General features: G+C 36.9%; 1 protein-coding gene across 4 annotated transcripts; it reads right to left on the minus strand.

Moving 5' to 3' along the window:
- Positions 1-218: 218 nt before the first annotated feature.
- Positions 219-15,150, minus strand: LOC120003998 (nuclear cap-binding protein subunit 1-like). Of its 4 annotated transcripts, XR_005469420.1 has the most exons (20): positions 14,861-15,150; positions 14,716-14,775; positions 13,686-13,742; positions 13,239-13,310; positions 11,356-11,418; positions 10,701-10,877; positions 9,762-9,893; positions 9,475-9,541; positions 8,639-8,838; positions 7,479-7,549; positions 6,644-6,728; positions 5,912-5,980; positions 5,644-5,762; positions 4,775-4,913; positions 3,972-4,472; positions 2,358-2,657; positions 1,698-1,876; positions 1,457-1,568; positions 694-822; positions 219-526 (listed from the first exon to the last, which is right to left on the minus strand). XR_005469420.1 is itself a non-coding variant. In XM_038853188.1 (19 exons), exons 1-19 carry the CDS (start codon positions 14,942-14,944, stop codon positions 425-427), a joined length of 2,589 nt encoding a protein of 862 aa, XP_038709116.1. In that variant the 5' UTR covers positions 14,945-15,148; the 3' UTR covers positions 219-424. The 4 variants fall into 4 exon arrangements, 3 of the variants coding, with proteins under 3 accessions (XP_038709116.1, XP_038709117.1, XP_038709118.1); XM_038853188.1 differs by lacking the exon at positions 694-822 and having other exon boundaries at positions 14,861-15,148; XM_038853189.1 differs by lacking the exons at positions 694-822; positions 14,716-14,775; positions 14,861-15,150 and having other exon boundaries at positions 13,235-13,310; positions 13,686-13,737.
- Positions 15,151-15,445: the final 295 nt, after the last annotated feature.

The raw sequence follows: 15,445 nt of genomic DNA on the forward strand, positions 1-15,445 counted from the left end.
TTCCCTCAGTTGGAGCACCATTTTACTTAATCCATGATTCTACCTATAATAATAACACATTCATACATAATAGCAGGGTATGCTACAGCCTACAGTACCATCAAGCATGCATGGCTAGAGTGATACAAAGGAATCCAGTGGCAAATCATAATACCATATCATGAGCGATATAGATGGCTCCAGGTACCGTTTGTCTATCATCTTGACAAAGGCAAAAATATCAAACTTTTGGTCACTTCCACTGATTTTTTCAGTCATGATGACAACGTTTAGTTTCCATCTAATACATTTACAAATGAAAGACGATGAGGGAAAGAGGGAGGGAAAATAAGATGAGGAAAAATTGGTAATGCACTCAAAAAGCCATGAACGTGTTACAACAATAAACGAAAATAGACAAATATTTAACCTATTTTGAATCTCATTAATTTTGTCGACGCAGACCTGTGTAAACTGCATTACGGAAAAGAGGATGTGCATCTTCTGTGAATGCCTCCATGTCCAACTTCTCGATGAGAGGCCATATCTGCCAACAAGTTTTCAAACGTGAGTCTCGAACAAGTAATGTGGAACATCCTGTAGATGATCATGGCTTATATTTGTCCAGAAAGAAAATATAATTAGGAAAACTCTACAGATAAAATACTTCTCATGTTTGACGCTATTGACGACAGAGTATAAGCATAAGACCACCTCATGAGCTAATTACTGGGAACTGGATCAAATTTTGTATATTTAGTAGCAGGCTCGAAATCAATTTTCACAAAGCTTATGTACACTTCCAAGTTGGTTGGAGAACACTCCTCGCACTTAGAAATCAAGTTGCAAATAGCGGACAGCGCATAACAAATCAGTCATGCTTCAGGAAAGCATTTGTGTTCTACTTCTACCCATGAAAGCATTTTGAGAAACTACAAAGTGCAAAACATGGTTAAAACTTAAAACCAGACAGTTGTCCATATCCTCTCAACAAATGATTGAAGTGTTGAATCGTCATGGGCACAATAAAAGTAAAGATTGCTACAGAACCACCCTGTCAAATGCAAGCTTCAGCAAGGTCCAAGTAAGTGATTAGCCAATTGTCTTTCAGCAAACTGTTAATATTATCACCCAAACAACTTGGGAAAATCCAGTCGTGCTTCAGGATGCATGCAGTATTATGTAGGATCCCAGAAAGTGTGGAACAAAAGAACCAATTTGGGTGGTAAGGAGGCTTATACAGACCACAGTCATCTTAAATCGGGCAGTCTTTAGATGGGTGAATTTTAAAGTTACAATGACTTAGACAGATGGTGATGTTTAGCAAAGACAACCAAGCACCTACAAGAAATTTTTCCGCAAACCTCTATATGATTTACAGAGTGGCATGGAGAGAGACGTAAACCGAAACTCCGATGAATATCTTCAAAACCAAGGACAAAGATGCAGAAAATAGAATCTCCATTTCCATATTTACCTCAGAAGCATATTGTCTAGAGAAAGCCTTGACATAACCCAAAGTCGATAAACACCACTGTTCCTTTTCGCCCACATCATAGCCATTGCTTGCCTTCCCACCATTTGACTGACTGTTATATTAGGGAACAGAACATAGTAAAATACACGGCTGACATGGATTTCATAACATGAATATGTGAAACAAGATGGGAAAGAGCAAGAAAAAAGGGGCAAGAAGAGGAGTTGAGTAATGGTAAAACCTTTTCTTAGACATTCCATTCTCATTCACCACCTCCATTGCTGATGACTCTTCCAGATCAACAGCCATTTCATCCAAATGAATAGCCTTTAATGCTTGCAATGTTCCAACTTTAGATGCATCAGGCAAGCGTTCTATCAACACATCTGAGAAACTTTTAAACAAAGAGAGGAACAAAGCCTGCACATGATTATGAAACAAGATCAGATGCTGAATTGTAGTCAATGAAAACAAAAATATATGTTTAACAGAAATATCCAGCATTCCTGAAAAATGAATATTTCCAAGGAATCATTTCCAGCCATTCATGACTGTTAAGATTTGTTACACTGCCATTCAAGTTAACTTATTGCTTATTGGGTTGAATGACAAAGTAACTAATTTTAACATGGTATCAAATTGCTCAGTCCACACGTGCGAGGGGGAGTGTTAGAATATGGTATAAATGATGTGAAATGCTCCAAACCAACAAGTTAACTCATTGGGTTGATTGGCAAAGTAACTAATCTTAACAATGACCAAAAGTTGTTGGAACATGCAGATATGCAAAACCACCAAGAATGACAGAACAGAAAGTAATTTTTCTTATTAGAAAATAGACTGTACGCCGATGACAAGTAACATAACAAAAACCACCAGAACTATCTTCAGAATTAATTACCTCCATTTGATCAACAGCTCGCACAAGAAGAGCCTCCTTGGTCTCTAAAGAGTCCTGAACAGATGCCTCCTCTTCTTTTGCTCTGTCATGATGTGATTTTAAACGTTTCAACCTTGCAGAGTTTTCACCAAGAGTGGGTTCACCATCAACCAGCGTAAGTTTAGGCTCAGCAGCATCTAGCTCCGCTTTTGCCTTTGCAAGAGTTTTTTTAGCTGATATTACACCCTTCTTAAGAGAGACAATCTCTCTTCTTAAATCAGAGATACGATTATATGTCTTGCTAACAGCATTTCTTAGGACCTGTAGATTGAAAGCAAAAGATAATAAACACATGTATCCACACACACATATAAAAAGAGCAAGCGAGAGATAAACTAATTTTTGGGATAGGCACATGTATAAAAAGAGATGAGCACAGATAAACTGGGCATAGGAACGAAATCCCCAGGGTTCAATCAAAAGTAAATCGATCAAACTAATTTTTGGTTTTGTTGTAGGCTGGGGCAAGAGCCATAGTAAATGCCAACATGATCAATTTTGGATTAGATATTTGCCTCTTGTATAGCAAGGCTGTTGAGAAGAATCCTTTGTCCTAGGATGAAAACTCATCACATTTTCAATAAATTAATCATATGGCTTATGAAAAAAAAGGAATCAATTTTGGAAAAAGATGTAACAATCTTTCTTGTGCTAAATGTAAGAGGCCATTTAAATGTCCTAGCTGCAAAACCAACGAGTACGGGCGTGCACAAACTGGACTAAACTAAATAACTATGCCGCAAAGAATCAATTTGGCTTTCCCAGGCAGATTTTTATATTTATTTGGTTTGCTACAGTTATGTTTTTCATCAAGTTCCAGTTTGGTATTTGAGATTGAAAACTTTACAGAGCCTGCAAACCAAACTATTAGACAGCGAGATTTAGCATTCAGTATACTTGACCCCATCCAGAGCCTGCAAACCAAACTATTAGACAGCGAAATTTAGCATTTGGTATACTTGACCCCATCCATCAACTTTAATCCCCATATAACACTTAACCCCCCGTGGGCAAATGCTCTCCTTTTTTATTTACATAGACATCCTCTTCACTCTATCCAGCTGCCGTATCTGCTTTCTGCAGCCTCTTAATGTCTCTCTATCGTTAATATGTCCGCCATCGCTGTTTCTATCTCTCTGTCCACTCTTCATGATGCAATAATACATCACTCCCTATTTTTCTCCTCTCTTACACCTCTATGGAACTCTCATCTCTTTTGATTTTTATTTTATTACCAATGGAAATTTTTTATTAGAAAAGATGGCACGGCCGGCAATGCAACTTGGGCAAGATTCTCAAAAATGCTGATAAACAAGTCATTACGACATACAAAGTAACACATTAAAGCAAAATTCTCATCTCCCAATCTCCTTGAAAGAATTCAAGATGTATTTTCTATGTGATTCTTGAATTAGATGGGATGTAGAGTTCTCAAAAGAAGACATCCACTTACTTCTTCCCTAACTAGAAGAATTTGTCATGTATTTGAGAGTACCAACTAAATGTTCTGAAACCAAAATAATTGTCGAGCATCTTTGTTAGAAACCAAAAAAGAAAGGAAATGTGCTGATGTACCTCCCAAGGGCGATCTGATGTATGGAACTGCTCAATGTTTAAAGGAGAGAAGACCCATCTCACAATAGCTAAATTGGATATAAGGCGATAACCCATCATTCTATCAATGGCTATAGCTGTCATTTGGGTATTATTCTTCCAATAAGAACTCACTTCAACTATGAGCATCACCTGCTTATCATGATCAGGACAGATCCTTGCAATGACTTGGCCATATCTCTCCAATATAGTGATCAAATGGGTGAAACTTTTTGATCCAATATCAAGGAGAGTTTGTACAACCACTTTCAGGGTAGTTTCAAAACCATGAACAGGAAATACACTTTCTTCAACCCAAGAAATTATGTCACGGGCAGTTTGCCTTCCTTTCACCTTGCTGCTAAGTTCTGCAGAGAGTGCATGTTCTTCAGTTCTTTCTCTACCGTCTTCGACACTATAACTGAAATTTGGACCACCCCTTGGGGGAAGCAGCTCTTCCAAAGCAGGTGCATTCTCAATGCTCTGTGTGGACATTTATCACAAAGGAAGCAAAAAGTCAGTGGAAGGCCAAAATTATAAAATCAAGTGAAATAATAACATGTTAGTCATGATTGTGTTTTTGACTTTACCTTGTATTATTTTCATATTAGAGGGGAGAGGATGAGTCTATATATACCACCTACTAAATTTTAATCAGCATCACTCAGATAAAGTTGAGTGCATAACAGGTACCAAAATCTTGCTAAATTTTAAACATGCAGAAAATGATAACCTTTTGGCAATCTTGCTCAAAGATAAAAAGAGGCTTCAGCATCAACTATTACCTGCTTAATTTTGTCCCAGTATGATAGACGAACTTCTCTCTCCAAAACCTCTTGAACAAAAACCCTTTGTGGAGCCCATTTTGGAAGGTCTAAGACAAAAGCCCATTCTTCCCATGGCCAGATGAACTGAAAATTAGATCTGCAAAGTCAGAAATTCATTACTAAATAATACTCCAACATAAAGATAAGGTAATTTTGTAAACTCAGAATCCATTTAAATAATGGAGGGCATAGGCAGATAATTATTTTCCAAAATTGCATTTAAACATTGAAGAGTTCAAAAAGTTACTCCATTTTCTTTTGTTCTCCAAAATTTATGGAGATTTTCATGCACTTTGCTTAACTTGTCTCATCGTGGAGCATTTTAGAAACTTCTAGTCTATATATATCAAATAAATATTTTCAACTCCATCACTACTTTAGCTCATTAGCTCTCGCTATAACTTCTACATATATTTGAAGCCAAATGATTTCTCAAAGGACCTTGACAAAATGAGGTAAAACTTCCACCTCATCTAGCAAGGCCAACTAGTCACATTTGCACATATTATGCAAATTCAACAGTGTTTGCTCGATTAAGTTGGGAAATTTTATTGTAAACTATTCTAGAAACTAACTTCTCCACTTAATGACAATTAGTCAATCATCAACATTTCAATATGGCGGTATCCTTATCAGCTTTTCCCACCTAAATTTTTTTTTTCCACCATAAAGTTTCATAATCAGATATTATAAGACTGGTCAAAAAGCCGGGGCGAAAAAAGTTCATAAGCAACAGTATTTGAAGGAATCAGGATTACTCGGTACTTTTATTGATCTCTTTGAATGAAAACGAGTGAATGTTACAAAGTTTTAAAGTCAACACTTACAGATGGTGGGAAAACCAAAGGACAAGTCTTGTCTGACACTCCATATCTATGTCGGCCATTTTCTCAAAAAGAGAACGAACTGCTCCAGCTACCACTGCGGGAAAGGCACCAGGAAGAGCCTACAAATGAAAACTCACATTTAGAACGCTTATGACTACGCTAAACTGTAATCAATTTCTAAACTGATTATGCTTGTGAATTATATTCAAGTGCCTGAAAAAACTTGTACAGAAATCCAAAATGAGGAATCTAATAGCTTCCATGTCACCTTGCAGAGATCCATAATAACCAAGGTGTAATATATTGGCTTGAATGGCGGGTGTGGTAGCAGAAGTAACTGCAATAACAAAGTCAAAAGGTCATTTTTACAGGATAGATGCTAATGTAAAATAAGTCTGATTACCATAAACGTAAATACTTAAGCTATGTTCATCAAGAGTAGAAAAATTAGCATGCATCCAGAAAAGACAGAAATCTTCAAAACAAGAGCTACGCTTTTGTCCAACTCCAAGCGTCCTCTACGATTCCCAAGGTAATAATGATTAAAAAACATAAAAATAAAATATTCCTATGTTTTAGGAATCTTTCATCCGTATTTTTTACTCTTTTGAGAAAACACCCTACTCCTATATGCTTGTCTATGCAATGAACGATGATCATTTTATCATGTTCTACATTGACTGGGTAACAACTCTTCAGCATTACCACCGAGATAAGACTAGTAGTTTACAAATTACAAGCCTACTCATGAAAGAGCTTCAATATGGCAGAAGTACAGTACACATCAACCAATTTCTATAACCATGCATGGTACTACGGTCCAAAGAGAGTATTTATCCCAAAATGCATGGTTGTCTGAGCAAACAACTTAACCCATCAAATATCTAAATCTAAAGCCAAGATGTATTGTACTAAATGAGGTCATTGCAATAACCATGAATTTCTGAGTTCATCTCTCATTCAATCACAGACAGCAATCCTGATAATAACAAAGCACTACCTGAGAGAATATTGTCTCTGCCATAAGATACTCATAGCGGAACGGCACAGGTAAACTGACCATGAATGAAGCACATTCCTTTCGACTAGCTTTGCATGAACAATATACAGAAAAAATTGACATCAAATCTAAGAGCAATTTTTCTTCAAAGGAAAAGAGTAAATTGAAACAGCTCCAAGAAGGTGCACAAATGATTATGACAGATAACCTAATACTGTCGAAGAAATTCATATGAGATTCTCAACCCCAAAATAAGCCAGTTAACCATGATAACAGAGGACTAGAAGACATGATCACGATGTTGTAAGGGATATGTCGAAGCAATGGTTTAAGTATTTCATAGTGCTCTATGCATGTCCCAAGAAACTAATTGATGCACAAAAATATTCAAGAACAGAAAATAAAATCAATAAGAAAATAATATTAGAAATGACATTTTAACCTAAATCCCATGGTATACCAATGTGGTATACCATGTGGAAACATTATCCATTTAGGTTGCTGCCTATTGGCACTTTTTCGAGTGAGAAAGCTAATGCGCAAGCATAAGATATTCTATTGTGTCTTATTTTCCATGAGAAGAGATTCGTTCCATTTGCAGCTATGTTTTCTTTGTCTAACGCCATGAGCGCTTCTTGCAGGGTAACAACTAGAAGAGACAAAACTAAGATCATAATCATAAAAAAACTTACTTTATCTCAAACAATGTGTTGGGTCAGCTGCATGAATTCACAAAAACAAAACTACGATGTCTCTTTCCAACTCTAAAGACACCAATTGAACAAACAACAGAACAAAAACAATCATAAGCATAGGTCAATATTGTTTCACAAACCAGCCATTGAAGAACAGCAGAACATCCAGCAGATACTCTTCAATGATGAAGCGATCTATAGGCTGAAGATCCTGCCATAAAACATAATATATGATTAAAATGAAATGCAACAAATTGCCAAATACAGATACACACATACTGGTTTATAGCAAAATGAATAATGAAATTATCATAAAGGTATTAACAAGTTTGATTTAACCATAAATCTTTAAATTTTTAGTGGAAAAACTCTAATTTCCCCCAACAGAATGAATAGAAATGTCCTGAAACAGTAAGGAGTAACGAGGAAGCCACTACATCAAGAAGGGGAAGTTGGTGGAGACACGAATTTAAATGATAACAAGGTAAGTATAAAGCTTAAGTCGTACAAAAAGTGGAAACGCATTCAAGAATAACAAGTTTGGCATTGCAGTTCAAAAGCAAAGGCTAAAATCCTACCAGACTCTCACATATTAACCATATGTTTTGGAATGTCAAAGATTCAGACCCTTATAAAGTTATAATAGACTAAGACAACACATCTAAACAGCCTGCATATCATATCAGTCTCCAATCAATCAATTCTCCCATATTCTTCTTTCTTCATATTGAATGCAACACACCAAAGATGCAGGCACCTATTCTATTCTCATGAATGGTGATGCCAGACAGCCAGGTATCTAAACACGTAAACAGCACAAGCCTGAAATATTGAAAGTGTGCAAATCCAGCTCATCACACAGGGTTTCTTTTTAAAACTTCATCCCGTTTTACTTTTTATTTTTACAAATAAAGCTTTTAATTAACAGACTAAAGAGATGAAAAAATATATAAATTGACCATTTATTATTTTAAAGCGGTCATTTATCTTCCTAAAGCTGGATTACCAATATCATGTCCAACAAACAGGAAAAGGAAAGAGCCTCTGAGATCTGAACACATGAACTTGACAATGATAGCAATCTTCATATATCAACAATCGATGTTGTATACAACTTTTGAGGTCCACACCAGACATATAAAGAAAACAAAGAGCAGCATGGCACCCCATTGGTGCCTTGCTATAAAAGTCCGATTTCACTAAAAAAAAAAAGAAAACAAAGAGCAAGAGGTTTCAATCAACAAATATGAGTGTGACCATATATGTCCAAAGACACGTAATTAGGGATGTACTAAGGTACCTCAGTTTTACTTGCAGGAAATATATTTAGCCTGTGTATCCTTAGAGGATACTTCAACTCTGCCTCATGCTTTTGTTGACCATAAATTGTTGCAGAAAATTGAGAGGGCAGATGTGGCTGCTCTGGACAGCTGATAGGCCCAAGCTCATGTGACTTTCCAGCGACCAGTTGAGCTTCAAATGAAAGGTGAGGTCTTGGAACTGGCAATGGAATATATGGACAGTAGATTAAGCCGTGATAATGTATATAAAGTGGAAGCTATATAACATTGTCACAAAAATATGCCTATCATAACATCATCCAAACATTTTTATGGACATTGAACCTCTCCAAGGTAGGGCAGTCTTGTACCACCCTTGCAGAAAAAAACCCCAGATACTGGCAATAGTCATAAACTACCAGTATCAATTAGTATAATCACGCAATGACCAAACATATATCCATACATACATACATACATATATATATATATATATATGCAGTATAAAAATATAACTTGGATATAACTAAAAGCGGCACAATATAAAAATATAATAAGACAAACAAACACATTATATATTTTACGAGTATCTTGAACATAAACATAGGCAAACATGTGGCCCAGTGGTAGAGTTGCAGGGTGTAGTGCAACCTGGAAATCACAGGTTCAATTATTGGAAACAGCCTCTCCACATATTATGTGGGGGTAAGGTCTACGTACATCCTACTTCCTACATGTCCCCAACCCCGACCAAAGCGGAAACCTTGTGCACGGGAGTTGTTTATCTTTACCCATCTTGAACATGAATCTCTTAACAAAAGAGAATATATATCACAAGGCAAAAAGGTAAGATTACCACTGTCAACTTTCCACCCATTGTTCGATAGAACTTGTATCCGACTCCATAAATCTTCCAAGAAATCCTGGCATTGAAGAAGTAGGTATTAAAGAGGGAAATAGGTGGTGAACTTGTTAAAGAAGCCAACGTTTTAATCAATCATGCATCTTTCAAGTTTGTGCCAGAAAAATCAATCCTTGTCGAATAATGAATGCTATAGTATTCATAATTATACGACAGCTAAAGGTCAATATCTATGCAAGCAACGAATATTACAAGAGAAATATACCACGGAAAAACAATACCTTTTCGACAACATCGTTTCCAGTTTCATCACCATCTTCAAAAAACGATAAACCAGCATCAGAGACGTGCCTCCTAATGCTCAAATAGGCTTCTACGCCAACCATTACTCTCTCAATCTCCTCAGGAACTTGCTGCATTGAGGTTATTTCAATTAGCAGGGAGGGAGGGAGGGAGGAATTAAGCTAACAACGGATATTTCATTCAGTTTCAGCAAAAGGCCAAAATGATTCAACGGATGGAAATATTCCACCCACATAGCCCTATATTCAAAGCCACAAGAGTAGATCTTATAGTGTAAGGGCTAAGCTATGCTACCATAAAAGTTTACCTTTTCTAGAGTCAATAAATCGTGAGCCAGTCATCTAGAAGAATCAAAACCCTAAACACATTACTTGAAGTACATGTAGACATGCAAAAGTAATATAAGTTTCATGATTAATTAAGAAAAGGTTCCTAGGGATCCTATTATTTCATAATCCACCAGAGTGAGCAATATCAAGGAAGCCCAGAGTAATCATAAAGAGCATAACACTGATGATAGTATTATCAAAAAAATGTAATTCCGGCATTGGAAAACAAAAGACCCCTAGAACTGTGTCTCCAGTAGGCAAAGCAGAGTAGAGGAAGTCACAAACAAGATCATCAGCAAGAAAATCCACTCCCACGTACACCTGTCTACACGACTACATGTAGGGCAACACGAGAAAAATCGTAACAAGCAGCACTTCTTAATTAACCAAACAAGTTCCACACATAGTCACGGTTGGGTCACATCCACCAAAATCGAGAAGTTTGAGTTCTCAAATGGATTTGATTTCGCGACACCAAAATAATGCGTGAGATGTCTGATCTTATTAACAATTATATCACTTGATTTGCAATAGCTAATACATCAAAATTAATGAAGTATTATCTTAATCAACTATAATCAGTATTACCTCGAACAATTCTAATCCACCCCATGGAAGACATGATAAAATACAAGCAACATAAAAGTCAGCTCTTGGTTGCCAGCAGGGATTTCCTTTCTCCTCATCCACTGTTGTAGCAGCAGAAGATAGTAGTGTTTCAAACACAATCACCAGAGAACCAGGTTGCAAGATTTTACTGCACATCTATAAAACAAAAGAATACATCAATGCCCTACACCTGCTATTCACTGAAAGAAAAGGATGCAAAACAATGAATTAAGAAACCAGCTGAAAATTGGTCAATGTTGAGGTTTCAAAACTTGCGTGCTCTATTACATGCAACACAGGAGAGGGTAAATTATGCGTCTAAGGAGGTAAAGGTGCATGAAACAAAAATGAACTTAAAAAACAATATGTTTATTAGGGCACCATGTCAACTAATTTTTCACTCCGCAATTCCATTTGAATGATTTTGCGATCAATTTCTGAACTATTTTATGCATATTCAAAAGTACAAAAAAACTATATACGTTATTGCTTTCATAGAGTATATTAGAAAGACTGGAAATAATCAAGCATTTTCATGATAGAAAATTACAGAATTCATTTTCCTTCCCAAGGCCAAACACTGCATTATAAGACAAAATTCAAAATTATATAATGGTAATAACACTATACATACCATAACAGTCAAAAACCGCATCAAGATACGAATCTTGTCACTATTTCCAGAATCCAAGGCACCCTGAAAAGCTCACTAAAAAGAGAGTGAGCATATGGCTGAGAGAGAAGGGGAAGGGAGGGATACAAGAAAATTATGTGGGAAGAATGGTGCCAGATTGCCAATTAAATCCAAAACAACAAAAAAGAGTAACCAATAATATATATAACATACATTATTTGCTTCTTTCATTTTAATGAAGTAGATCACCATCCTAGACATAAGTCATGAATTGGGAAGGCTTCCAAACCACAAATTCCAGAATATTTCACAAGACATACCATACTATAAACGAGTTAACTACTTCTTTCCAGTACTTTTAAAAGGCGCAACTCAGGGCAAGGAGGTCTAGGCTTGGACAGCTGTTTAGACTAACAATTTATTAGTCACTTTCGTGGCAACATGTACCAATGTTTTTTTCTTCCCTCGACGGACATCACCACCACACTTAATTTTTGTCAATTATCATAAACCTTCCTTTCTTTGGTGTAACCAATTTCACCAAACAATAAATTGTATAAAATATCAAATACAACCCTAGCTTAGCCCAAAATCAAACATATTGACACAGAATGATATAATCCAAATTCCAAACAAGGGTGTGACCACATTTAGATTACTTTTTTGGAAAGGGAAAAAAGGAAATAAAAAAGGTGTTGCAACCGGTATCAGGGAACAACGGGTCGTTGACTAAGATGGTGGGCTTGACCGCGGTAACTCTTAGCGCAAGCGGGAGGTCGCGAGTTCTAGTCCCATTGGTGTTTCCACTATCTCAATTTGTGAGATGAGCTATTGCACAACCCAATGTGTGCCAATGTCACCATGCATTATCTTCCCGCACTGGGCCTCAACCCAGGTTTCAACTAGTCCATGGGGGTTACGGGGTCTTGCATGTGGCCCGGGGTTTACCAGTCAGTTGTCCAATGGACAGCTGGGTGGGTTCCACTTCACCAAAAAAACAACTATCAGGGATGATAGACCCCGGGTTGGTTGGATCCAGATAGTTACAGAATCATTCAAGATAGCAACATGAATCATATGATATTATGACCGCTGAATCATGCAATTAAGAGTTACTTAGTCATGAAAAGCGTTATTCAAAGACCAATGATCATATACATGTGTGCAAAAGTAGCATTTCCTGCCTCTCACGCAAGGAAAAGAAAAGTCCAACAATACTCTCAACTTAAAAGGGGACCCAAAAATCTCTTAAGACTCTTACTACCAGAACTTTCAGATACTGGATGCCGTTTATTTACCTGTATCTCACTAGAGATGAACGTGAAAATATTGCTTCCCAAGAATTAATGTTTAAACATAATGATTCCAGGCAAGGTTGAGATCTTTGGTGCTATCATGCCCTTACAAGAAGAATCAGTATAATCAAATGTATCCTCCAAGCTCAACAGTAATTGGTTCAAGCCAGTTTTAAAGCATCTCCCAAAAGCGAAAACCTCATGAGGGGGAGTTTCCAGAATGGCGAATCCAGTACTTCCAAACAAGAAATATGATTTCATTGTCTATAGTAAGTTAGAAACATGAGACAAGGAGAAAACAATCCACTTTCAATGGTATCAACTTTGAAACCAAATATTTTGACCAAGGTAAAACTATATACATTTTCCCAGCTTCTTCTGAGGAACACAACTAGTACAAGTGGTCAAGCTCCTCACCATCCTACCTTAGGGCAGAAATCGAATCACTATCCCAGTTGAGCAATCAACAGAAAATTTAACGAAACAGCATCAAGGTTTAGATCTATGTCACATCAGTTCAACACTAAATGTAAAATATGGACTAAGGTAAATGTCCCAACGATCTATGCAAGAACAGGACTTACCCACCTGAAAAGCAGTTTGAGTACTCTCCACCAACTTTTTAACAAAGTCCTCACTCTCCAAATTCAATAAGCCAACCTGAGAAAGAGAAAAGAGAGAGATACATAACAATTGCCAGAAGTGTCATCTTCATAAAAATTGAAGATAAATTCGCCTTCAGTAAATTTGCCAAAAGAAATATCCAAAACACTTTGGACAAACTTGACTGACATGCATCAAAAGTTAAGGCAGAAAAAATGCCTTCTCAGTTTCTTTCCAGATAAATTTCAATACAAGTGCAAAGCTCTCTAAGGTTGCTCATGTATCTTCTAAGTACTGTCAGCATACCACATATATTAATATGACTGCAAGTCAATATTTGTAGGTTGTAGCTTAGAAAGACAAAGCAGAACAAGTGTATCACATTGCCTTGAAACGATGACATGCCGTAAGAAAGACATAAAAGTACCATACCACTGTCCCATATGAAGGAATTTTGTGAGGTATCTGCTCAGCGCATTGGAGAACATACTGTCAGGATAAGAAGAAAAAAAAAGTAAAGTAAATACATGAACTAAAGTGCATACATAACAGGCTAGATTAGTATTTGTTAGTGATCCCGGCCCGTTGAGTGATTTCCGGAATTAACAGCAGATAAGGGTTATAGAAAAACTATTAGCTAGCGTTTACTCCTTCACAAATATATAGCCATAAACACAAAATATACTTAAGTTTTATTGGACTTCAACAAAACTTGAGAAAGCAGGCTCATAACTAATAGACATAAGAATTACTTGAACTCAACACAGAATCACTATGTATTATCCACCTAAACAAATAAGTTACATCCAGAATTTGGCCTTACCAAGAAATCAAGCTATTATCCACCTAAATGTTCAAAATCTAACCTGCGATTATTTGAGGCAAGTTTTTTTTTTTTACAATAAATATGAGAGAAAATAGGTGAATATGATTATTTATTTTGTTTCATTGCTATTAACAGACTATCAAGTCACGGGGAACAGATAACTGATAAGTGCTACTAAATTAATCAGATTATTCAACAAAAAGATTTCAAATGTTATGTAGCGATAACCAGACCCAAGGGTAGTCATACATCTCCCCTGAATAACAACTTTTTTGCTCAAGTTCTTCCGCCTCCCTCTCTATCTAGTATCTACATTCGCACTCCACAATTTCCTACAAGCACACCCGCTGCTACAAACTGCTTAGCTTTTTGGGAATCACATCATGGTAACATAAAATCCAGAAATTCCCTATTTCTTTTCCACCAACTAAGGGAATGAACATGTTAAGCAAAATATAGGGTGAACTTGAAATTATTACCTGGATAAACAAAAAAACACTGCTTATTTCTTCTTGTTCTCAAATCAACAATTATGTCAGATTTTAATAAATAAAACTACAAAGAGTATGATATCGTTCCTGAGCCAAATAAGGGAAATTAAGAAATCGAAAGACACAAAATAGAGAAGAATATTACCGTCAAAATATCATCACGAGAGTGTTCCAATTCCCGCCGAAGAGCCGATAAGCATGTTTCCTGCAAATTCAAAATCAATACCACAATTCGCGGCTCTGTAAATATTCATATGCGCGCATATATCGTGATAGAGAGTGGCACGCACAATGTGGTCTTTAACTTCGGAGCTGGTGCCATACTCGGGGCACTGGTCACCGATCCGCAAAAGCAGACTCTTCCAGCTACTCATGGTTCGATAATTCCGCAGCTACTGGGGTCTTATGTGTTTCTGCAAGTACATGCGTTACCAAGTGAATTAAGGACTGAAGAAGCCTGGAGGGAAGGAGGGGTTTCGTGTTCGTGGGGTTTAATGGCCTGCACAAGGAGAGCGAAGGATCTGGAGTTTCGAACCCGAAGCCCTAAACCTCTAGTTACGCGGATCTGGATCGGCCCAAAAACATATTTTACGAGGCCGCGAAGAACAAAGGAACTGAGGTCACAAACCCGGAAAACTTTAGTCACACCCCACTTTTTACTAAAGACACCCCGTCAACTCAGTTTTACAAGGGATGGTCAACTCAAATTGGGGTGTCTTTAGTAAAAGGTGGGGTGTGACTAAAGTTTTCCCACAAACCCTAGGGCACTTGCAATGATAGACAATTATTGGACCAACAAAGATGTTGTATTTTGTTGATGTGGTTGTATTGTAAAACTTGTGTTTTGCTTATATGACTGTATTGGGAGAAGTGTT

The sequence above is a fragment of the Tripterygium wilfordii genome, chromosome 8 (assembly GCF_013401445.1).
Source record: "Tripterygium wilfordii isolate XIE 37 chromosome 8, ASM1340144v1, whole genome shotgun sequence".
NCBI lineage: Eukaryota > Viridiplantae > Streptophyta > Magnoliopsida > Celastrales > Celastraceae > Tripterygium > Tripterygium wilfordii.

What these genes read in the sequence shown, in the direction of transcription:
- LOC120003998 (XM_038853188.1), bottom strand. Translation starts at nt 14,944, where the DNA reads ATGAGTAGCTGGAAGAGTCTGCTTTTGCGGATCGGTGACCAGTGCCCC. An exon ending in CTGCTGTTCTTCAATGGCTG is followed by an intron (nt 6,729 to 7,478) that starts GTTTGTGAAACA and finishes ATGCAAAGCTAG; the next exon opens with TCGAAAGGAATGTGCTTCAT. An exon ending in TTATTATGGATCTCTGCAAG is followed by an intron (nt 5,763 to 5,911) that starts GTGACATGGAAG and finishes TTTCATTTGTAG; the next exon opens with GCTCTTCCTGGTGCCTTTCC.